Raw genomic sequence first — 22,540 nt, 5'->3', positions numbered from 1 at the left:
CACACGACCCATTTTACAGATGGGAAGACAGAGGCTTCCCAGGCTGACTTGCCCAGGAGCACACAGTTGCTAAGTGGCAGGGGAGGGGTGGTGGGCCGCTCCCACACCAGGCCGCCCTGAGCAGGGAGGAGGGAGAGCCGCTGCAGGGAGCGGGGCTGCCGCCCTCTGCCTCAGTGTTGCCCGACCCACCGGTAGTTCCTGGACACAGGATGCCCAGGGAGCAGAAGCGGCAAGCCACTGTGTCATCGGAAGGTGGGACTCTCAGGCCGACCCCTGCCCTCCAGGGAGGGAGGGAGCTAGAAGCTCAATGGTGGGGCTGGTGAAGGGGTGGGGGGCTGGGTGCAGGGAAGCTCCGCCCCTCCCCCACGCTCTGCTCCCGCCTCTCCCCCCCCCCGGCTGTTCCTGTCACATCCTTCCCCAGAAACCAGGGACCCAAAGAACAGAGGGCTGCTCTGCGTTCTGGAGCTGCTCCAGCAGTTTAACCAACCCCACGGAGGGCCACCGGAGCCCCAGCCTACAGCAGGCAGGCGGCAGCACCCGTGCCCTGGACAGCGCCTGGGGCAGCAGCGGAACCCTCTGAGGCTGAGCCTTCCGGGGTGCCCTTCAGGGCAGCTAGTGTGGAATCGAGGTCATCTCATTGGAGGAAGGCCTCGCCGGTGGGGTTCGCTGGCGTGGGAACTCCTCAAACACCGTGTCCGATCTCAGCAGTCATACCTGACTCCTCCGAAATGCCTTCTCCTTTAGGACAGTGGAGTTGAGTCCAAGTTCCCTCCTTAAGTCAAAGAGGGACACTTCCTGAAAGAGGGCCCGTGGCACGTCCACCACACCCGGGGCGCCAGCTCCCGCTCCGGCCACCTGCAGAGCGAGAGGGCACTGACAGACGGCCACAGGGGAGAGGCCAGGCGCTGTGCACGTGCTTCCCCAGCACAAACCCATCCGGGGTCACTGCCCCCATTGTACAGCTAAGAAAACTGAGGCTTAATGAGTGAGTGGTTGATAGTGAGATTCATGTCTGTCTTATTTCAAAACCTTCGCTCTTTATTTTGCCGAAACTGCTTTGGCTCAGTGGATAGAGCATCGGTCTGAGGACTGAAGGGTCCCAGGTTCAATTCCGGTCAACGGCATGTACATTAGTTGCGGGCACATCCCCAGTGGGGGGTGTACAAGAGGCGGCTGGTCGATGTTTCTCTCTCATCAGCGTTTCTAGCTCTCTGTCTCTCTCCCTTCCTCTCTGTAAAAAAATCAAAACCTTCGCTCTCTATTTTAACCATCAGTGCCCCTGCTGCTGCAGGGGTTGACGTCGGGGGCAGATGTCTCATGTTTGGTCTCTAAGAGATTCTGCGATCTGAAAAGGCAAGTCTGAGAGAGAGGCTGCTCCCAAGGCCCCTGCCGAGTGCAGAAGAGGAGCTGGTGTGACTGTGAACCCAGAAGGGCTTCGGAAGCACCCCGGAAGCTTCAGACTCACTTTGAGGCTGGAAAATCAACATTTAAATGTTATATCAGGAAACCTAGTTTAAGAAGAGTCCTCCAGGTGTGAGGGGCTAGGAGAGCAGTGGGGTCTGGGAAGAAGTACAACGGAGCCAGGTGCTCTCTGGAGGGAGGGAAGGCGGCAGAAGAAGCCTTCTCCAGGCTCTACCCCCTCCCCGGAGGAACCCCTCCCCCGAGGAACCCCTCCCCGGAGGAACCCCTCCCTGGAGGAACCCCTCCCCCGAGGAACCCCTGCCCCCGAGGAACCCCTCCCCGGAGGAACCCCTCCCCTGAGGAACCCTCTCCCTGGAGGAACCCCTCCCTGGAGGCTGGGCTAACCTCGCCCACTCACAAACCCCAAAGCCACAGGCTGTGGGCACGCGCTGGGCACCCGCGGGACCTGCCCCTCACCTTGCTGAGGATGCCTTGCTGCTGGGCCGGCGACAGAGCGGACACGGGCAGGGAGCCAGCGCTTCTCAGGACCTGCGCCAGCGCCCTGGGGTCCATGTCTGAGAAGGCCTGGGCGCCGACGCCCACCAGCAGCACGCCCATCTGGCTGACGCTGTGGAAGGACAGCACCTGGGGGACCGGCGAGAGGGGCGAAGCTTTTCGAAGGCCTATGCCTGCAGGACACTGGCCAGGCCCACTGTGTGCCGGGCGGCAGGGCGGGCACCGGGAGGCGGGTATGCTGCCCCCCAGACCTTCCTTCCTCTCTCAGGAAAGAGAGTAAATGTCAGAACTGGACGGAGCAGTACCAACCCAGGGGGGTTACGGGGGTACTCTGCTGCCTGTGGACACAGCCAAGAAGCAGGCCCGAGAGCCACGCTGGCCGCCGAGGGCTGCTCTGACGAGTATGTTTCGTCTGAACTAGCTGGCATTTAACATGTGGGGACTTCCAACAAAAATCCAGGTGAGTCTCTGGCTTTTTAAAATGTGGGCCCACACGGCAACAATGGGCAGGAACGGACCAGCCGCCACCCCCGGTGGCCCCAGGCTCTCGGGGACCAGCCTGGCCCCTCGGTGCGGAGGCCCCCATGCTCTCACCCTGTCTCCCGCAGGCAGCTGGCAGGGCCAAGCCCGCCTCAGTTGCCTCCAGGCAGAAACTCCCCTGAAATAAAGACATGCTTCAGTCCCGGCCAGCATCGGTCTCCGGACTGAAGGGCCCCGGGCACATGCCCTGGTTGTGGGCTCAATCCCAAAAGGGGGCGTGCAGGAGGCAGCCGATCAATGATTCTCGCTCATCATTGATGTCTCTCTCTCCATCCTCTCTGAAGTCAATAAAAATACATTTTACAAATAATAAAGGTACGTCTCAGGATATGAGTCTGATGCTTTGTGACAATATGTCTGTACTCAGGTTGTGCATGCTCCCGCCTCATCTGGCGTTCCCATATACGCAGGCAGATTCCATGGCTCTACAAAGGCTGGCTGCGTGGCTTCCCTCGGCTGTGCTCCGAAGGATGGACAGTCTCTGATTCTCCCACAGAAGCAGAGCCTCTCACTCCTCCAGAGCTGGGGGACCCAGACAGACCCCTCACTCCGACACCACCGCAGTGAATGCCAGGCGAGCCCCCGTGTCCCCAGGCAACGCAGGGAAGGGCTGCCACGCCTTCAGACTGGAGTCGCCCGAGGCTAGCAGGGCCAGGGGAACGCAGCCTTGGCCTGCAGGCCGGTGAGGACCGGCGGGCAGTGGTCCTGGCGCCATGCCCAGTGTCAGCAGGCTGCGAAGCCAGGTGCCCTGGGTTCAGTCCCAGCGGGTGCCTCTCCTGCGGCCGTGGCGATGCCGTCTGTGCTGTGTGCCTCACAGGAAGGAGCTGAGAGCCAGTCAGGACTCCGTCCACCGGGGTGTGCGGACTAAGTGATTAGCTCACCGGAGCAGAGCCTGGCCCAGGGTGAGCGCTTGACAAAGGCTGTTGTTGTCACATTGGAATTGGCCCGACCGATCCTCAGGAGCCACTTTGCTTCCTGGGAAGGGCTGGCTGTGACTGAGGAGTAGGAGCCACCCCGTGCAGGGCTCAGGGCTCCGAGCCCTTTCTGCTGGGCCCAGCAGAGACTAATCCCCAAGATAAAGGCTAGGGCGTGGGCCAGATACTCCTCCCCATGTTGCCAGGGCCACGTGCAGGAGACTGAGCTGGGTCTGCCCCCACCCCGCTCAGCAGGACCTTCTGTGGGGATGTCTGTGGGGACAGTCTGTGGGGACAGTCTGTGGGGACAGTCTGTGGGGACGTCTGTGGGGACAGTCTGTGGGGACGTCCCGGACATCTGTGGGGACAGTCGTCTGTGGGGACGTCTGTAGGGACAGTCGTCTGTGGGGACGTCTGTGGGGACACAGACGACTGTCCCCAAAGACTGTCCCCACAGACGTCCCCATAGACGTCCCCACAGACGACTGTCCCCACAGACGTCCCCACAGACTGTCCCCACAGATGTCCCCACAGACTGTCCCCACAGACTGTCCCCACAGACGTCCCTACAGACGTCCCCACAGACGTCCCCACAGACGTCCCCACAGACGTCCCCATAGATGTCCCCACAGACGTCCCCACAGACGACTGTCCCCACAGACTGTCCCCACAGACGTCCCCATACCCACAGACTGTCCCCACAGACTGTACCCACAGACTGTACCCACAGACGTCCCCACACTGTCCCCACAAACGTCCCCACAGATGTCCCCACAGACTGTCCCCACAGACGACTGTCCCCACAGACGTCCCCATAGACGTCCCCACAGACGTCCCTACAGACGTCCCCACAGACGACTGTCCCCACAGACGTCCCTACAGACGTCCCCACAGACGACTGTCCCCACAGACTGTCCCCACAGACGTCCCTACAGACGTCCAGGACATCTGTGGGGACAGTCGTCTGTGGGGACGTCTGTAGGGACAGTCGTCTGTGGGGACAGTCGTCTGTGGGGACGTCTGTGGGGACAGTCTGTGGGGACGTCTGTGGGGACAGTCGTCTGTGGGGACAGTCGTCTGTGGGGACAGTCTGTGGGGACAGTCGTCTGTGGGGACAATCTGTGGGGACAGTCTGTGGGTGTGGGGACGTCTGTGGGGACAGTCTGTGGGGACAGTCGTCTGTGGGGACAGTCTGTGGGGACAGTCGTCTGTGGGGACAGTCTGTGGGGACAGTCGTCTGTGGGGACAGTCTGTGGGGACAGTCTGTGGGTGTGGGGACGTCTGTGGGGACAGTCTGTGGGGACAGTCGTCTGTGGGGACAGTCTGTGGGGACAGTCGTCTGTGGGGACAGTCTGTGGGGACAGTCTGTGGGTGTGGGGACGTCTGTGGGGACAGTCTGTGGGGACAGTCGTCTGTGGGGACAGTCTGTGGGGACAGTCTGTGGGTGTGGGGACGTCTGTGGGGACAGTCTGTGGGAACAGTCTGTGGGGACAGTCGTCTGTGGGGACAGTCTGTGGGAACAGTCTGTGGGGACAGTCGTCTGTGGGGACGTCTGTGGGGACAGTCTGTGGGGACAGTCGTCTGTGGGGACAGTCGTCTGTGGGGACAGTCGTCTGTGGGGACAGTCTGTGGGGACAGTCGTCTGTGGGGACGTCTGTGGGGACAGTCTGTGGGGACGTCTGTGGGGACAGTCGTCTGTGGGGACAGTCGTCTGTGGGGACAGTCGTCTGTGGGGACAGTCTGTGGGGACAGTCGTCTGTGGGGACATTCTGTGGGGACAGTCGTCTGTGGGGACATTCTGTGGGGACAGTCGTCTGTGGGGACAGCCTGTGGGGACAGTCTGTGGGTGTGGGGACGTCTGTGGGGACAGTCTGTGGGGACAGTCGTCTGTGGGGACAGTCTGTGGGGACAGTCTGTGGGTGTGGGGACGTCTGTGGGGACAGTCTGTGGGAACAGTCTGTGGGGACAGTCTGTGGGTGTGGGGACGTCTGTGGGGACAGTCTGTGGGAACAGTCTGTGGGGACAGTCGTCTGTGGGGACGTCTGTGGGGACAGTCTCTGGGGACGTCTGTGGGGACAGTCGTCTGTGGGGACAGTCGTCTGTGGGGACAGTCTGTGGGGACAGTCGTCTGTGGGGACAGTCTGTGGGGACAGTCGTCTGTGGGGACGTCTGTGGGGACAGTCTGTGGGGACGTCTGTGGGTGTGGGGACGTCTGTGGGGACAGTCTGTGGGAACAGTCTGTGGGGACAGTCGTCTGTGGGGACAGTCTGTGGGGATGTCTGTGGGGACAGTCGTCTGTGGGGACAGTCGTCTGTGGGGACAGTCGTCTGTGGGGACAGTCTGTGGGGACAGTCGTCTGTGGGGACATTCTGTGGGGACAGTCGTCTGTGGGGACATTCTGTGGGGACAGTCGTCTGTGGGGACAGTCTGTGGGGATGTCTGTGGGGACAGTCGTCTGTGGGGACAGTCGTCTGTGGGGACAGTCGTCTGTGGGGACAGTCTGTGGGGACAGTCGTCTGTGGGGACAGTCTGTGGGGACAGTCGTCTGTGGGGACATTCTGTGGGGACAGTCGTCTGTGGGGACATTCTGTGGGGACAGTCGTCTGTGGGGACAGTCGTCTGTGGGGACAGTCGTCTGTGGGGACAGTCTGTGGGGACAGTCGTCTGTGGGGACAGTCTGTGGGGACAGTCGTCTGTGGGGACATTCTGTGGGGACAGTCGTCTGTGGGGACATTCTGTGGGGACAGTCGTCTGTGGGGACAGTCTGTGGGGACAGTCTGTGGGTGTGGGGACGTCTGTGGGGACAGTCTGTGGGGACAGTCGTCTGTGGGGACAGTCTGTGGGGACAGTCTGTGGGGACAGTCGTCTGTGGGGACAGTCTGTGGGGACAGTCGTCTGTGGGGACAGTCGTCTGTGGGGACATTCTGTGGGGACAGTCGTCTGTGGGGACATTCTGTGGGGACAGTCGTCTGTGGGGACAGTCTGTGGGGACAGTCTGTGGGTGTGGGGACGTCTGTGGGGACAGTCTGTGGGGACAGTCGTCTGTGGGGACAGTCTGTGGGGACAGTCTGTGGGGACAGTCGTCTGTGGGGACAGTCTGTGGGGACAGTCGTCTGTGGGGACAGTCTGTGGGGACAGTCGTCTGTGGGGACGTCTGTGGGGACAGTCTGTGGGGACGTCTGTGGGTGTGGGGACGTCTGTGGGTGTGGGGACGTCTGTGGGGACAGTCTGTGGGAACAGTCTGTGGGGACAGTCGTCTGTGGGGACGTCTGTGGGGACAGTCTGTGGGGACGTCTGTGGGGACAGTCGTCTGTGGGGACAGTCGTCTGTGGGGACAGTCGTCTGTGGGGACGTCTGTGGGGACAGTCTGTGGGGACGTCTGTGGGGACGTCTGTGGGGACAGTCTGTGGGGACGTCTGTGGGTGTGGGGACGTCTGTGGGGACAGTCTGTGGGAACAGTCTGTGGGGACAGTCGTCTGTGGGGACGTCTGTGGGGACAGTCTGTGGGGACGTCTGTGGGGACAGTCGTCTGTGGGGACAGTCGTCTGTGGGGACAGTCTGTGGGGACAGTCGTCTGTGGGGACGTCTGTGGGGACAGTCTGTGGGGACGTCTGTGGGGACAGTCGTCTGTGGGGACAGTCGTCTGTGGGGACAGTCTGTGGGGACAGTCGTCTGTGGGGACAGTCTGTGGGGACGTCTGTGGGGACAGTCGTCTGTGGGGACAGTCGTCTGTGGGGACGTCTGTGGGGACAGTCTGTGGGGACGTCTGTGGGGACAGTCGTCTGTGGGGACAGTCGTCTGTGGGGACGTCTGTGGGGACAGTCTGTGGGGACGTCTGTGGGGACAGTCGTCTGTGGGGACAGTCGTCTGTGGGGACAGTCTGTGGGGACAGTCGTCTGTGGGGACGTCTGTGGGGACAGTCTGTGGGGACGTCTGTGGGGACAGTCGTCTGTGGGGACAGTCGTCTGTGGGGACGTCTGTGGGGACAGTCTGTGGGGACAGTCGTCTGTGGGGACAGTCGTCTGTGGGGACAGTCGTCTGTGGGGACAGTCTGTGGGGACAGTCGTCTGTGGGGACAGTCTGTGGGGACAGTCGTCTGTGGGGACGTCTGTGGGGACAGTCTGTGGGGACGTCTGTGGGGACAGTCTGTGGGGACAGTCGTCTGTGGGGACAGTCGTCTGTGGGGACGTCTGTGGGGACAGTCTGTGGGGACAGTCGTCTGTGGGGACAGTCGTCTGTGGGGACAGTCGTCTGTGGGGACAGTCTGTGGGGACAGTCGTCTGTGGGGACGTCTGTGGGGACAGTCTGTGGGGACAGTCGTCTGTGGGGACGTCTGTGGGGACAGTCTGTGGGGACGTCTGTGGGGACAGTCGTCTGTGGGGACGTCTGTGGGGACAGTCTGTGGGGACAGTTGTCTGTGGGGACGTCTGTGGGGACAGTCTGTGGGGACGTCTGTGGGGACAGTCTGGGGACAGTCGTCTGTGGGGACAGTCGTCTGTGGAGACGTCTGTGGGGACAGTCTGTGGGGACAGTCGTCTGTGGGGACGTCTGTGGGGACGTCTGTGGGGACAGTCGTCTGTGGGGACAGTCGTCTGTGGGGACAGTCGTCTGTGGGGACAGTCTGTGGGGACAGTCGTCTGTGGGGACGTCTGTAGGGACGTCAGTCGTCTGTGGGGACAGTCGTCTGTGGGGACGTCTGTAGGGACGTCAGTCGTCTGTGGGGACGTCTGTAGGGACGTCAGTCGTCTGTGGGGACAGTCGTCTGTGGGTGTGGGGACGTCTGTAGGGACGTCAGTCGTCTGTGGGGACGTCTGTAGGGACGTCAGTCGTCTGTGGGGACAGTCGTCTGTGGGGACGTCTGTAGGGACGTCAGTCGTCTGTGGGGACGTCTGTAGGGACGTCAGTCGTCTGTGGGGACAGTCGTCTGTGGGGACGTCTGTAGGGACGTCAGTCGTCTGTGGGGACAGTCGTCTGTGGGGACGTCTGTAGGGACGTCAGTCGTCTGTGGGGACAGTCTGTGGGGACAGTCGTCTGTGGGGACAGTCTGTGGGGACGTCTGTGGGGACAGTCGTCTGTGGGAACAGTCTGTGGGGACAGTCGTCTGTGGGGACAGTCGTCTGTGGGGACAGTCTGTGGGGACAGTCGTCTGTGGGAACAGTCTGTGGGGACAGTCGTCTGTGGGGACAGTCGTCTGTGGGGACAGTCTGTGGGGACAGTCGTCTGTGGGGACAGTCTGTGGGGACGTCTGTGGGGACAGTCTGTGGGGACAGTCGTCTGTGGGGACAGTCTGTGGGGACAGTCGTCTGTGGGGACGTCTGTGGGGACAGTCTGTGGGGACGTCTGTGGGTGTGGGGACGTCTGTGGGGACAGTCTGTGGGGACGTCTGTGGGTGTGGGGACGTCTGTGGGGACAGTCTGTGGGAACAGTCTGTGGGGACAGTCGTCTGTGGGGACGTCTGTGGGGACAGTCTGTGGGGACGTCTGTGGGGACAGTCGTCTGTGGGGACAGTCGTCTGTGGGGACAGTCTGTGGGGACAGTCGTCTGTGGGGACGTCTGTGGGGACAGTCGTCTGTGGGAACAGTCTGTGGGGACAGTCGTCTGTGGGGACAGTCGTCTGTGGGGACAGTCTGTGGGGACAGTCGTCTGTGGGGACAGTCTGTGGGGACGTCTGTGGGGACAGTCTGTGGGGACAGTCGTCTGTGGGGACAGTCTGTGGGGACAGTCGTCTGTGGGGACGTCTGTGGGGACAGTCTGTGGGGACGTCTGTGGGTGTGGGGACGTCTGTGGGGACAGTCTGTGGGGACGTCTGTGGGTGTGGGGACGTCTGTGGGGACAGTCTGTGGGAACAGTCTGTGGGGACAGTCGTCTGTGGGGACGTCTGTGGGGACAGTCTGTGGGGACGTCTGTGGGGACAGTCGTCTGTGGGGACAGTCGTCTGTGGGGACAGTCTGTGGGGACAGTCGTCTGTGGGGACGTCTGTGGGGACAGTCTGTGGGGACGTCTGTGGGGACAGTCGTCTGTGGGGACAGTCTGTGGGGACAGTCGTCTATGGGGACGTCTGTGGGGACAGTCGTCTGTGGGGACAGTCGTCTGTGGGGACAGTCTGTGGGGACAGTCGTCTGTGGGGACGTCTGTGGGGACAGTCTGTGGGGACAGTCGTCTGTGGGGACGTCTGTGGGGACAGTCGTCTGTGGGGACAGTCGTCTGTGGGGACAGTCTGTGGGGACGTCTGTGGGGACAGTCGTCTGTGGGGACAGTCGTCTGTGGGGACAGTCGTCTGTGGGGACGTCTGTGGGGACAGTCTGTGGGGACAGTCGTCTGTGGGGACGTCTGTGGGGACAGTCTGTGGGGACAGTCGTCTGTGGGGACAGTCTGTGGGGACAGTCGTCTGTGGGGACGTCTGTAGGGACGTCAGTCGTCTGTGGGGACAGTCTGTGGGGACAGTCGTCTGTGGGGACAGTCGTCTGTGGGGACAGTCGTCTGTGGGAACAGTCTGTGGGGACGTCTGTGGGGACAGTCGTCTGTGGGGACGTCTGTAGGGACGTCTGTGGGGACGTCTATGGGGACGTCTGTGGGGACGTCTGTGGGGACAGTCGTCTGTGGGGACAGTCTGTGGGGACAGTCGTCTGTGGGGACAGTCGTCTGTGGGGACAGTCTGTGGGGACAGTCGTCTGTGGGGACGTCTGTGGGGACAGTCTGTGGGGACAGTCGTCTGTGGGGACGTCTGTGGGGACAGTCATCTGTGGGGACGTCTGTAGGGACGTCAGTCGTCTGTAGGGACGTCTGTAGGGACGTCAGTCGTCTGTGGGGACAGTCGTCTGTGGGGACGTCTGTAGGGACGTCAGTCGTCTGTAGGGACGTCTGTAGGGACGTCAGTCGTCTGTGGGGACAGTCGTCTGTGGGGACGTCTGTAGGGACGTCAGTCGTCTGTGGGGACAGTCTGTGGGGACGTCTGTGGGGACAGTCGTCTGTGGGGACGTCTTAGGGACGTCAGTCGTCTGTAGGGACGTCTGTAGGGACGTCAGTCGTCTGTGGGGACAGTCGTCTGTGGGGACGTCTGTGGGGACAGTCGTCTGTGGGAACAGTCTGTGGGGACGTCTGTGGGGACAGTCGTCTGTGGGGACGTCTGTAGGGACGTCTGTGGGGACGTCTATGGGGACGTCTGTGGGGACGTCTGTGGGGACAGTCGTCTGTGGGGACAGTCTGTGGGGACAGTCGTCTGTGGGGACAGTCGTCTGTGGGGACAGTCTGTGGGGACAGTCGTCTGTGGGGACAGTCGTCTGTGGGGACGTCTGTAGGGACGTCTGTGGGGACGTCTATGGGGACGTCTGTGGGGACGTCTGTGGGGACAGTCGTCTGTGGGGACGTCTGTAGGGACGTCAGTCGTCTGTGGGGACAGTCTGTGGGGACAGTCGTCTGTGGGGACAGTCGTCTGTGGGGACGTCTGTGGGGACAGTCGTCTGTGGGAACAGTCTGTGGGGACGTCTGTGGGGACAGTCGTCTGTGGGGACGTCTGTAGGGACGTCTGTGGGGACGTCTATGGGGACGTCTGTGGGGACGTCTGTGGGGACAGTCGTCTGTGGGGACAGTCTGTGGGGACAGTCGTCTGTGGGGACAGTCGTCTGTGGGGACGTCTGTAGGGACGTCTGTGGGGACGTCTATGGGGACGTCTGTGGGGACGTCTGTGGGGACAGTCTGTGGGGACAGTCTGTGGGGACAGTCGTCTGTGGGGACAGTCGTCTGTGGGGACAGTCTGTGGGGACAGTCGTCTGTGGGGACTGTCCCCACACTGTGGGGACAGTCGTCTGTGGGGACTGTCCCCACAGACTGTGGGGACAGTCGTCTGTGGGGACAGTCTGTGGGGACGTCTGTGGGGACAGTCGTCTGTGGGGACGTCTGTAGGGACGTCTGTAGGGACGTCTGTGGGGACGTCTATGGGGACGTCTGTGGGGACGTCTGTGGGGACAGTCGTCTGTGGGGACAGTCTGTGGGGACAGTCGTCTGTGGGGACAGTCGTCTGTGGGGACAGTCTGTGGGGACAGTCGTCTGTGGGGACTGTGGGGACAGTCGTCTGTGGGGACTGTCCCCACAGACTGTGGGGACAGTCGTCTGTGGGGACAGTCTGTGGGGACGTCTGTGGGGACAGTCGTCTGTGGGGACGTCTGTAGGGACGTCTGTGGGGACAGTCTGTGGGGACAGTCTGTGGGGACAGTCGTCTGTGGGGACAGTCTGTGGGGACAGTCGTCTGTGGGGACAGTCTGTGGGAACGTCTGTAGGGACGTCAGTCGTCTGTGGGGACGTCTGTAGGGATGTCAGTCGTCTGTGGGGACAGTCGTCTGTGGGGACGTCTGTAGGGAAGTCAGTCGTCTGTGGGGACAGTCTGTGGGGACAGTCGTCTGTGGGGACAGTCTGTGGGGACAGTCGTCTGTGGGGACAGTCGTCTGTGGGGACAGTCTGTGGGGACAGTCGTCTGTGGGGACAGTCGTCTGTGGGGACAGTCTGTGGGGACAGTCGTCTGTGGGACAGTCTGTGGGGACAGTCGTCTGTGGGGACTGTCCCCATAGACTGTGGGGACAGTCGTCTGTGGGGACAGTCTGTGGGGACGTCTGTGGGGACAGTCGTCTGTGGGACAGTCTGTGGGGACAGTCGTCTGTGGGGACAGTCTGTGGGGACGTCTGTGGGGACAGTCGTCTGTGGGGACGTCTGTAGGGACGTCTGTGGGGACGTCTATGGGGACGTCTGTGGGGACGTCTGTGGGGACAGTCGTCTGTGGGGACAGTCTGTGGGGACAGTCGTCTGTGGGGACAGTCTGTGGGGACAGTCGTCTGTGGGGACAGTCGTCTGTGGGGACAGTCTGTGGGGACAGTCGTCTGTGGGGACAGTCTGTGGGGACAGTCGTCTGTGGGGACAGTCTGTGGGGACGTCTTTAGGGACGTTAGTCGTCTGTGGGGACGTCTGTAGGGACGTCAGTCGTCTGTGGGGACAGTCGTCTGTGGGGACGTCTGTAGGGACGTCAGTCGTCTGTGGGGACAGTCTGTTGGGACAGTCGTCTGTGGGGACAGTCTGTGGGGACGTCTGTGGGGACAGTCGTCTGTGGGGACAGTCTGTGGGGACAGTCGTCTGTGGGGACGTCTGTGGGGACAGTCTGTGGGGACAGTCGTCTGTGGGGACGTCTGTGGGGACAGTCTGTGGGGACAGTCGTCTGTGGGGACAGTCGTCTGTGGGGACGTCTGTAGGGACGTCAGTCGTCTGTGGGGACGGCTGTAGGGACGTCAGTCGTCTGTAGGGACGTCAGTCGTCTGTGGGGACGTCTGTAGGGATGTCAGTCGTCTGTGGGGACAGTCGTCTGTGGGGACGTCTGTAGGGACGTCAGTCGTCTGTGGGGACAGTCTGTGGGGACAGTCTGTGGGGACAGTCTGTGGGGACAGTCGTCTGTGGGGACAGTCTGTGGGGACAGTCGTCTGTGGGGACAGTCTGTGGGGACGTCTGTAGGGACGTCAGTCGTCTGTGGGGACAGTCGTCTGTGGGGACAGTCTGTGGGGACGTCTATGGGGACGTCTGTGGGGACAGTCGTCTGTGGGGACAGTCGTCTGTGGGGACAGTCTGTGGGGACAGTCGTCTGTGGGGACAGTCGTCTGTGGGGACAGTCGTCTGTGGGGACAGTCGTCTGTGGGGACAGTCTGTGGGGACGTCTATGGGGACGTCTGTGGGGACGTCTGTGGGGACAGTCGTCTGTGGGGACAGTCTGTGGGGACAGTCGTCTGTGGGGACAGTCTGTGGGGACGTCTATGGGGACGTCTGTGGGGACAGTCGTCTGTGGAGACAGTCTGTGGGGACGTCTGTGGGGACAGTCGTCTGTGGGGACAGTCTGTGGGGACAGTCGTCTGTGGGGACAGTCTGTGGGGAGTCTGTGGGGACAGTCGTCTGTGGGGACGTCTGTAGGGACGTCTGTGGGGACGTCTGTGGGGACAGTCGTCTGTGGGGACAGTCGTCTGTGGGGACAGTCTGTGGGGACAGTCGTCTGTGGGGACGTCTGTGGGGACAGTCGTCTGTGGGGACAGTCGTCTGTGGGGACAGTCTGTGAAGACAGTCGTCTGTGGGGACAGTCTGTGGGGACGTCTGTGGGGACAGTCGTCTGTGGGGACATCTGTGGGGACGTCTGTGGGGACAGTCGTCTGTGGGGACAGTCTGTGGGGACAGTCGTCTGTGGGGACAGTCTGTGGGGATGTCTGTGGGGACAGTCGTCTGTGGGGACAGTCTGTGGGGACAGTCGTCTGTGGGGACAGTCTGTGGGGACGTCTATGGGGACGTCTATGGGGACGTCTGTGGGGACGTCTGTGGGGACAGTCGTCTGTGGGGACAGTCTGTGGGGACAGTCGTCTGTGGGGACGTCTATGGGGACGTCTGTGGGGACAGTCGTCTGTGGGGACAGTCTGTGGGGACGTCTGTGGGGACAGTCGTCTGTGGGGACAGTCTGTGGGGACGTCTATGGGGACGTCTGTGGGGACAGTCGTCTGTGGGGACAGTCGTCTGTGGGGACAGTCTGTGGGGAGTCTGTGGGGACAGTCGTCTGTGGGGACGTCTGTAGGGACGTCTGTGGGGACGTCTGTGGGGACAGTCGTCTGTGGGGACAGTCGTCTGTGGGGACAGTCTGTGGGGACAGTCGTCTGTGGGGACGTCTGTGGGGACAGTCGTCTATGGGGACGTCTGTGGGGACGTCTGTGGGGACAGTCGTCTGTGGGGACAGTCTGTGGGGACAGTCGTCTGTGGGGACGTCTATGGGGACGTCTGTGGGGACAGTCGTCTGTGGGGACAGTCTGTGGGGACGTCTGTGGGGACAGTCGTCTGTGGGGACAGTCTGTGGGGACAGTCGTCTGTGGGGACAGTCTGTGGGGACGTCTATGGGGACGTCTGTGGGGACAGTCGTCTGTGGGGACAGTCGTCTGTGGGGACAGTCTGTGGGGAGTCTGTGGGGACAGTCGTCTGTGGGGACGTCTGTAGGGACGTCTGTGGGGACGTCTGTGGGGACAGTCGTGGGGACAGTCGTCTGTGGGGACGTCTGTAGGGATGTCAGTCGTCTGTGGGGACAGTCGTCTGTGGGGACGTCTGTAGGGACGTCAGTCGTCTGTGGGGACAGTCTGTGGGGACAGTCTGTGGGGACAGTCGTCTGTGGGGACAGTCTGTGGGGACAGTCGTCTGTAGGGACGTCAGTCGTCTGTGGGGACGTCTGTAGGGACGTCAGTCGTCTGTGGGGACAGTCGTCTGTGGGGACGTCTGTAGGGACGTCAGTCGTCTGTGGGGACAGTCTGTTGGGACAGTCGTCTGTGGGGACAGTCTGTGGGGACAGTCGTCTGTGGGGACAGTCTGTGGGGACAGTCGTCTGTGGGGACAGTCGTCTGTGGGGACAGTCGTCTGTGGGGACAGTCTGTGGGGACGTCTGTGGGGACGTCTCTGGGGACAGTCTGTGGGGACATCTGTGGGGACAGTCGTCTGTGGGGACGTCTGTAGGGACAGTCGTCTGTGGGGACGTCTGTGGGGACAGTCTGTGGGGACGTCTGTGGGGACAGTCGTCTGTGGGGACAGTCGTCTGTGGGGACAGTCTGTGGGGACAGTCGTCTGTGGGGACAGTCGTCTGTGGGGACAGTCTGTGGGGACGTCTATGGGGACGTCTGTGGGGACAGTCGTCTGTGGGGACAGTCGTCTGTGGGGACAGTCTGTGGGGACAGTCGTCTGTGGGGTCAGTCGTCTGTGGGGACAGTCGTCTGTGGGGACAGTCGTCTGTGGGGACAGTCTGTGGGGACGTCTATGGGGACGTCTGTGGGGACGTCTGTGGGGACAGTCGTCTGTGGGGACAGTCTGTGAAGACAGTCGTCTGTGGGGACAGTCTGTGGGGACGTCTGTGGGGACAGTCGTCTGTGGGGACATCTGTGGGGACGTCTGTGGGGACAGTCGTCTGTGGGGACAGTCGTCTGTGGGGACAGTCGTCTGTGGGGACAGTCTGTGGGGACGTCTATGGGGACGTCTGTGGGGACGTCTGTGGGGACAGTCGTCTGTGGGGACAGTCTGTGAAGACAGTCGTCTGTGGGGACAGTCTGTGGGGACGTCTGTGGGGACAGTCGTCTGTGGGGACATCTGTGGGGACGTCTGTGGGGACAGTCGTCTGTGGGGACAGTCGTCTGTGGGGACAGTCGTCTGTGGGGACAGTCTGTGGGGACAGTCGTCTGTGGGGACAGTCGTCTGTGGGGACAGTCGTCTGTGGGGACGTCTATGGGGACAGTCTGTGGGGACAGTCGTCTGTGGGGACAGTCGTCTGTGGGGACAGTCGTCTGTGGGGACAGTCGTCTGTGGGGACAGTCTGTGGGGACGTCTATGGGGACGTCTGTGGGGACGTCTGTGGGGACAGTCGTCTGTGGGGACAGTCTGTGAAGACAGTCGTCTGTGGGGACAGTCTGTGGGGACGTCTGTGGGGACAGTCGTCTGTGGGGACATCTGTGGGGACGTCTGTGGGGACAGTCGTCTGTGGGGACAGTCGTCTGTGGGGACAGTCTGTGGGGACGTCTGTGGAGACAGTCGTCTGTGGGGACAGTCTGTGGGGACGTCTGTGGGGACAGTCGTCTGTGGGGACAGTCTGTGGGGACGTCTGTGGGGACAGTCGTCTGTGGGGACAGTCTGTGGGGACAGTCGTCTGTGGGGACAGTCTGTGGGGACGTCTATGGGGACGTCTGTGGGGACAGTCGTCTGTGGGGACAGTCTGTGGGGAGTCTGTGGGGACAGTCGTCTGTGGGGACGTCTGTAGGGACGTCTGTGGGGACGTCTGTGGGGACAGTCGTCTGTGGGGACAGTCGTCTGTGGGGACAGTCTGTGGGGACAGTCGTCTGTGGGGACGTCTGTGGGGACAGTCGTCTGTGGGGACAGTCGTCTGTGGGGACAGTCTGTGGGGACGTCTGTGGGGACAGTCGTCTGTGGAGACAGTCGTCTGTGGGGACAGTCTGTGGGGACAGTCTGTGGGGACATCTGTGGGGACGTCTGTGGGGACAGTCGTCTGTGGGGACAGTCGTCTGTGGGGACAGTCTGTGAAGACAGTCGTCGGTGGGGACAGTCTGTGGGGACGTCTGTGGGGACAGTCGTCTGTGGGGACAGTCGTCTGTGGGAACGTCTGTGGGGACAGTCTGTGGGGACGTCTGTGGGGACAGTCGTCTGTGGGGACAGTCGTCTGTGGGGACAGTCTGTGGGGACAGTCTGTGGGGACATCTGTGGGGACGTCTGTGGGGACAGTCGTCTGTGGGGACAGTCGTCTGTGGGGACAGTCTGTGGGGACGTCTGTGGAGACAGTCGTCTGTGGGAACGTCTGTGGGGACAGTCGTCTGTGGGGACAGTCTGTGAAGACAGTCGTCTGTGGGGACAGTCTGTGGGGACGTCTGTGGGGACAGTCGTCTGTGGGGACAGTCGTCTGTGGGGACATCTGTGGGGACGTCTGTGGGGACAGTCGTCTGTGGGGACAGTCGTCTGTGGGGACAGTCTGTGGGGACAGTCTGTGGGGGACATCTGTGGGGACGTCTGTGGGGACAGTCTTCTGTGGGGACAGTCGTCTGTGGGGACAGTCTGTGGGGACAGTCTGTGGGGACATCTGTGGGGACGTCTGTGGGGACAGTCGTCTGTGGGGACAGTCGTCTGTGGGGACAGTCTGTGGGGACGTCTGTGGAGACAGTCGTCTGTGGGGACAGTCGTCTGTGGGGACAGTCGTCTGTGGGGACAGTCTGTGAAGACAGTCGTCTGTGGGGACAGTCTGTGAAGACAGTCGTCTGTGGGGACAGTCTGTGGGGACGTCTGTGGGGACAGTCGTCTGTGGGGACAGTCTGTGGGGACGTCTGTGGGGACAGTCGTCTGTGGGGACAGTCGTCTGTGGGGACAGTCGTCTGTGGGGACAGTCTGTGGGGACGTCTATGGGGACGTCTGTGGGGACAGTCGTCTGTGGGGACAGTCTGTGGGGACAGTCGTCTGTGGGGACAGTCTGTGGGGACGTCTATGGGGACGTCTGTGGGGACAGTCGTCTGTGGGGACGTCTGTAGGGACGTCTGTGGGGACGTCTGTGGGGACAGTCGTCTGTGGGGACAGTCGTCTGTGGGGACAGTCTGTGGGGACAGTCCTCTGTGGGGACGTCTGTGGGGACGTCTGTGGGGACAGTCGTCTGTGGGGACAGTCGTCTGTGGGGACAGTCGTCTGTGGGGACAGTCTGTGGGGAGTCTGTGGGGACAGTCGTCTGTGGGGACGTCTGTAGGGACGTCTGTGGGGACGTCTGTGGGGACAGTCGTCTGTGGGGACAGTCGTCTGTGGGGACAGTCGTCTGTGGGGACAGTCTGTGGGGACAGTCCTCTGTGGGGACGTCTGTGGGGACGTCTGTGGGGACAGTCGTCTGTGGGGACAGTCGTCTGTGGGGACATCTGTGGGGACGTCTGTGGGGACAGTCGTCTGTGGGGACAGTCGTCTGTGGGGACAGTCTGTGGGGACAGTCTGTGGGGACATCTGTGGGGACGTCTGTGTGGACAGTCGTCTGTGGGGACAGTCGTCTGTGGGGACAGTCTGTGGGGACAGTCTGTGGGGACATCTGTGGGGACGTCTGTGGGGACAGTCGTCTGTGGGGACAGTCGTCTGTGGGGACAGTCTGTGGGGACGTCTGTGGAGACAGTCGTCTGTGGGGACAGTCTGTGGGGACAGTCTGTGGGGACAGTCTGTGGGGACGTCTGTGGGGACAGTCGTCTGTGGGGACAGTCGTCTGTGGGGACAGTCGTCTGTGGGGACAGTCTGTGAAGACAGTCGTCTGTGGGGACAGTCTGTGGGGACGTCTGTGGGGACAGTCGTCTGTGGGGACGTCTATGGGGACGTCTGTGGGGACGTCTGTGGGGACAGTCGTCTGTGGGGACAGTCTGTGGGGACGGTCTGTGGGGACAGTCGTCTGTGGGGACAGTCGTCTGTGGGGACAGTCTGTGGGGACATCTGTGGGGACGTCTGTGGGGACAGTCGTCTGTGGGGACAGTCGTCTGTGGGGGGACGTCTGTGGGGACGTCTGTGGGGACAGTCGTCTGTGGGGACGTCTGTGGGGACAGTCTGTGGGGACAGTCTGTGGGGACATCTGTGGGGACAGTCTGTGGGGACGTCTGTGGGGACGTCTATGGGGACGTCTGTGGGGACGTCTATGGGGACGTCTGTGGGGACAGTCGTCTGTGGGGACAGTCTGTGGGTGTGGGGACGTCTGTGGGGACGTCTGTGGGGACAGTCGTCTGTGGGGACGTCTATGGGGACGTCTGTGGGGACGGTCTGTGGGGACAGTCGTCTGTGGGGACAGTCGTCTGTGGGGACAGTCTGTGGGGACGTCTGTGGGGACAGTCGTCTGTGGGGACAGTCGTCTGTGGGGACAGTCTGTGGGGACGTCTGTGGAGACAGTCGTCTGTGGGAACGTCTGTGGGGACAGTCTGTGGGGACGTCTGTGGGGACAGTCGTCTGTGGGGACAGTCGTCTGTGGGGACAGTCTGTGGGGACAGTCTGTGGGGACATCTGTGGGGACGTCTGTGGGGACAGTCGTCTGTGGGGACAGTCGTCTGTGGGGACAGTCTGTGAAGACAGTCGTCTGTGGGGACAGTCTGTGGGGACGTCTGTGGGGACAGTCGTCTGTGGGGACAGTCGTCTGTGGGGACATCTGTGGGGACGTCTGTGGGGACAGTCGTCTGTGGGGACAGTCGTCTGTGGGGACAGTCTGTGGGGACAGTCTGTGGGGACATCTGTGGGGACGTCTGTGGGGACAGTCGTCTGTGGGGACAGTCGTCTGTAGGGACAGTCTGTGGGGACGTCTGTGGGGACAGTCGTCTGTGGGGACAGTCGTCTGTGGGGACAGTCTGTGGGGACGTCTGTGGAGACAGTCGTCTGTGGGAACGTCTGTGGGGACAGTCTGTGGGGACGTCTGTGGGGACAGTCGTCTGTGGGGACAGTCTGTGGGGACAGTCTGTGGGGACATCTGTGGGGACGTCTGTGGGGACAGTCGTCTGTGGGGACAGTCGTCTGTGGGGACAGTCGTCTGTGGGGACAGTCTGTGGGGACGTCTGTGGAGACAGTCGTCTGTGGGAACGTCTGTGGGGACAGTCTGTGGGGACGTCTGTGGGGACAGTCGTCTGTGGGGACAGTCTGTGGGGACAGTCTGTGGGGACATCTGTGGGGACGTCTGTGGGGACAGTCGTCTGTGGGGACAGTCGTCTGTGGGGACAGTCGTCTGTGGGGACAGTCTGTGGGGACGTCTGTGGAGACAGTCGTCTGTGGGAACGTCTGTGGGGACAGTCTGTGGGGACGTCTGTGGGGACAGTCGTCTGTGGGGACAGTCGTCTGTGGGGACAGTCTGTGAAGACAGTCGTCTGTGGGGACAGTCTGTGGGGACGTCTGTGGGGACAGTCGTCTGTGGGGACAGTCGTCTGTGGGGACATCTGTGGGGACGTCTGTGGGGACAGTCGTCTGTGGGGACAGTCGTCTGTGGGGACAGTCTGTGGGGACAGTCTGTGGGGACATCTGTGGGGACGTCTGTGGGGACAGTCGTCTGTGGGGACAGTCGTCTGTGGGGACAGTCTGTGGGGACGTCTGTGGAGACAGTCGTCTGTGGGGACAGTCGTCTGTGGGGACAGTCGTCTGTGGGGACAGTCTGTGAAGACAGTCGTCTGTGGGGACAGTCTGTGAAGACAGTCGTCTGTGGGGACAGTCTGTGGGGACGTCTGTGGGGACAGTCGTCTGTGGGGACAGTCTGTGGGGACGTCTGTGGGGACAGTCGTCTGTGGGGACAGTCTGTGGGGACAGTCGTCTGTGGGGACAGTCTGTGGGGACGTCTATGGGGACGTCTGTGGGGACAGTCGTCTGTGGGGACAGTCTGTGGGGACAGTCGTCTGTGGGGACAGTCTGTGGGGACGTCTATGGGGACGTCTGTGGGGACAGTCGTCTGTGGGGACGTCTGTAGGGACGTCTGTGGGGACGTCTGTGGGGACAGTCGTCTGTGGGGACAGTCGTCTGTGGGGACAGTCTGTGGGGACAGTCCTCTGTGGGGACGTCTGTGGGGACGTCTGTGGGGACAGTCGTCTGTGGGGACAGTCGTCTGTGGGGACATCTGTGGGGACGTCTGTGGGGACAGTCGTCTGTGGGGACAGTCGTCTGTGGGGACAGTCTGTGGGGACAGTCTGTGGGGACATCTGTGGGGACGTCTGTGGGGACAGTCGTCTGTGGGGACAGTCGTCTGTGGGGACAGTCTGTGGGGACGTCTGTGGAGACAGTCGTCTGTGGGGACAGTCGTCTGTGGGGACAGTCGTCTGTGGGGACAGTCTGTGAAGACAGTCGTCTGTGGGGACAGTCTGTGAAGACAGTCGTCTGTGGGGACAGTCTGTGGGGACGTCTGTGGGGACAGTCGTCTGTGGGGACAGTCTGTGGGGACGTCTGTGGGGACAGTCGTCTGTGGGGACAGTCTGTGGGGACAGTCGTCTGTGGGGACAGTCTGTGGGGACGTCTATGGGGACGTCTGTGGGGACAGTCGTCTGTGGGGACAGTCTGTGGGGACAGTCGTCTGTGGGGACAGTCTGTGGGGACGTCTATGGGGACGTCTGTGGGGACAGTCGTCTGTGGGGACGTCTGTAGGGACGTCTGTGGGGACGTCTGTGGGGACAGTCGTCTGTGGGGACAGTCGTCTGTGGGGACAGTCTGTGGGGACGTCTGTGGGGACGTCTGTGGGGACGTCTGTGGGTACAGTCTGTGGGTACAGTCTGTGGGGACGTCTGTGGGGACGTCTGTGGGTACAGTCTGTGGGGACAGTCGTCTGTGGGGACAGTCTGTGGGTGTGGGGACGTCTGTGGGGACAGTCTGTGGGGACAGTCGTCTGTGGGGACGTCTATGGGGACGTCTGTGGGGACGTCTATGGGGACGTCTGTGGGGACGTCTGTGGGGACGTCTGTGGGGACAGTGTGGGGACAGTCTGTGGGTGTGGGGACGTCTGTGGGGACAGTCTGTGGGGACAGTCTGTGGGGACAGTCGTCTGTGGGGACGTCTGTGGGGACGTCTGTGGGGACGTCTGTGGGGACGTCTGTGGGGACAGTGTGGGGACAGTCTGTGGGTGTGGGGACGTCTGTGGGGACAGTCTGTGGGGACAGTCTGTGGGGACAGTCGTCTGTGGGGACAGTCTGTGGGGACAGTCGTCTGTGGGGACAGTCGTCTGTGGGGACGTCTGTGGGGACAGTCTGTGGGGACGTCTGTGGGTGTGGGGACGTCTGTGGGGACAGTCTGTGGGGACGTCTGTGGGGACGTCTGTGGGGACAGTCTGTGGGGACGTCTGTGGGGACGTCTGTGGGGACGTCTGTGGGTACAGTCTGTGGGGACAGTCGTCTGTGGGGACAGTCTGTGGGTGTGGGGACGTCTGTGGGGACAGTCTGTGGGGACAGTCGTCTGTGGGGACGTCTATGGGGACGTCTGTGGGGACGTCTATGGGGACGTCTGTGGGGACGTCTGTGGGGACGTCTGTGGGGACAGTGTGGGGACAGTCTGTGGGTGTGGGGACGTCTGTGGGGACAGTCTGTGGGGACAGTCTGTGGGGACAGTCGTCTGTGGGGACAGTCTGTGGGGACAGTCGTCTGTGGGGACAGTCGTCTGTGGGGACGTCTGTGGGGACAGTCTGTGGGGACGTCTGTGGGTGTGGGGACGTCTGTGGGGACAGTCTGTGGGGACAGTCGTCTGTGGGGACAGTCTGTGGGGACGTCTGTGGGGACAGTCGTCTGTGGGGACAGTCGTCTGTGGGGACAGTCTGTGGGGACAGTCGTCTGTGGGGACGTCTGTGGGGACAGTCTGTGGGGACGTCTGTGGGGACAGTCGTCTGGGGACAGTCGTCTGTGGGGACAGTCTGTGGGGACAGTCGTCTGTGGGGACGTCTGTAGGGACGTCAGTCGTCTGTGGGGACAGTCGTCTGTGGGGACGTCTGTAGGGACGTCAGTCGTCTGTGGGGACAGTCTGTGGGGACAGTCGTCTGTGGGGACAGTCTGTGGGGACAGTCGTCTGTGGGGACGTCTGTAGGGACGTCAGTCGTCTGTGGGGACAGTCGTCTGTGGGGACGTCTGTAGGGACGTCAGTCGTCTGTGGGGACAGTCTGTGGGGACAGTCGT

The 22,540-nt window shown here is 62.1% G+C and overlaps 1 protein-coding gene across 1 annotated transcript in view; it reads right to left on the bottom strand.

Moving 5' to 3' along the window:
• OTOA (otoancorin) overlaps positions 1 to 22,540 on the bottom strand; it is a 75,909-nt gene that overhangs the window by 28,276 nt on the left and 25,093 nt on the right. The window contains exons 13-14 of the mRNA XM_084882707.1: positions 1,879 to 2,046; positions 715 to 855 (exon numbers count right to left, since the gene is read on the bottom strand). Coding sequence (XP_084738833.1) covers positions 715 to 855; positions 1,879 to 2,046 — 309 coding nt within the window. The remainder of the gene's footprint in view (positions 1 to 714; positions 856 to 1,878; positions 2,047 to 22,540) is intronic.

The sequence above is a fragment of the Pipistrellus hanaki genome, assembly GCF_964339955.1.
Source record: "Pipistrellus hanaki genome assembly, chromosome: 4".
In the NCBI taxonomy this organism is placed as follows: Eukaryota; Metazoa; Chordata; class Mammalia; order Chiroptera; family Vespertilionidae; genus Pipistrellus; species Pipistrellus hanaki.
The sequence above is the reverse complement of the archived record's forward strand: the minus strand, read 5'-3'. Positions and strand labels throughout refer to the sequence as shown.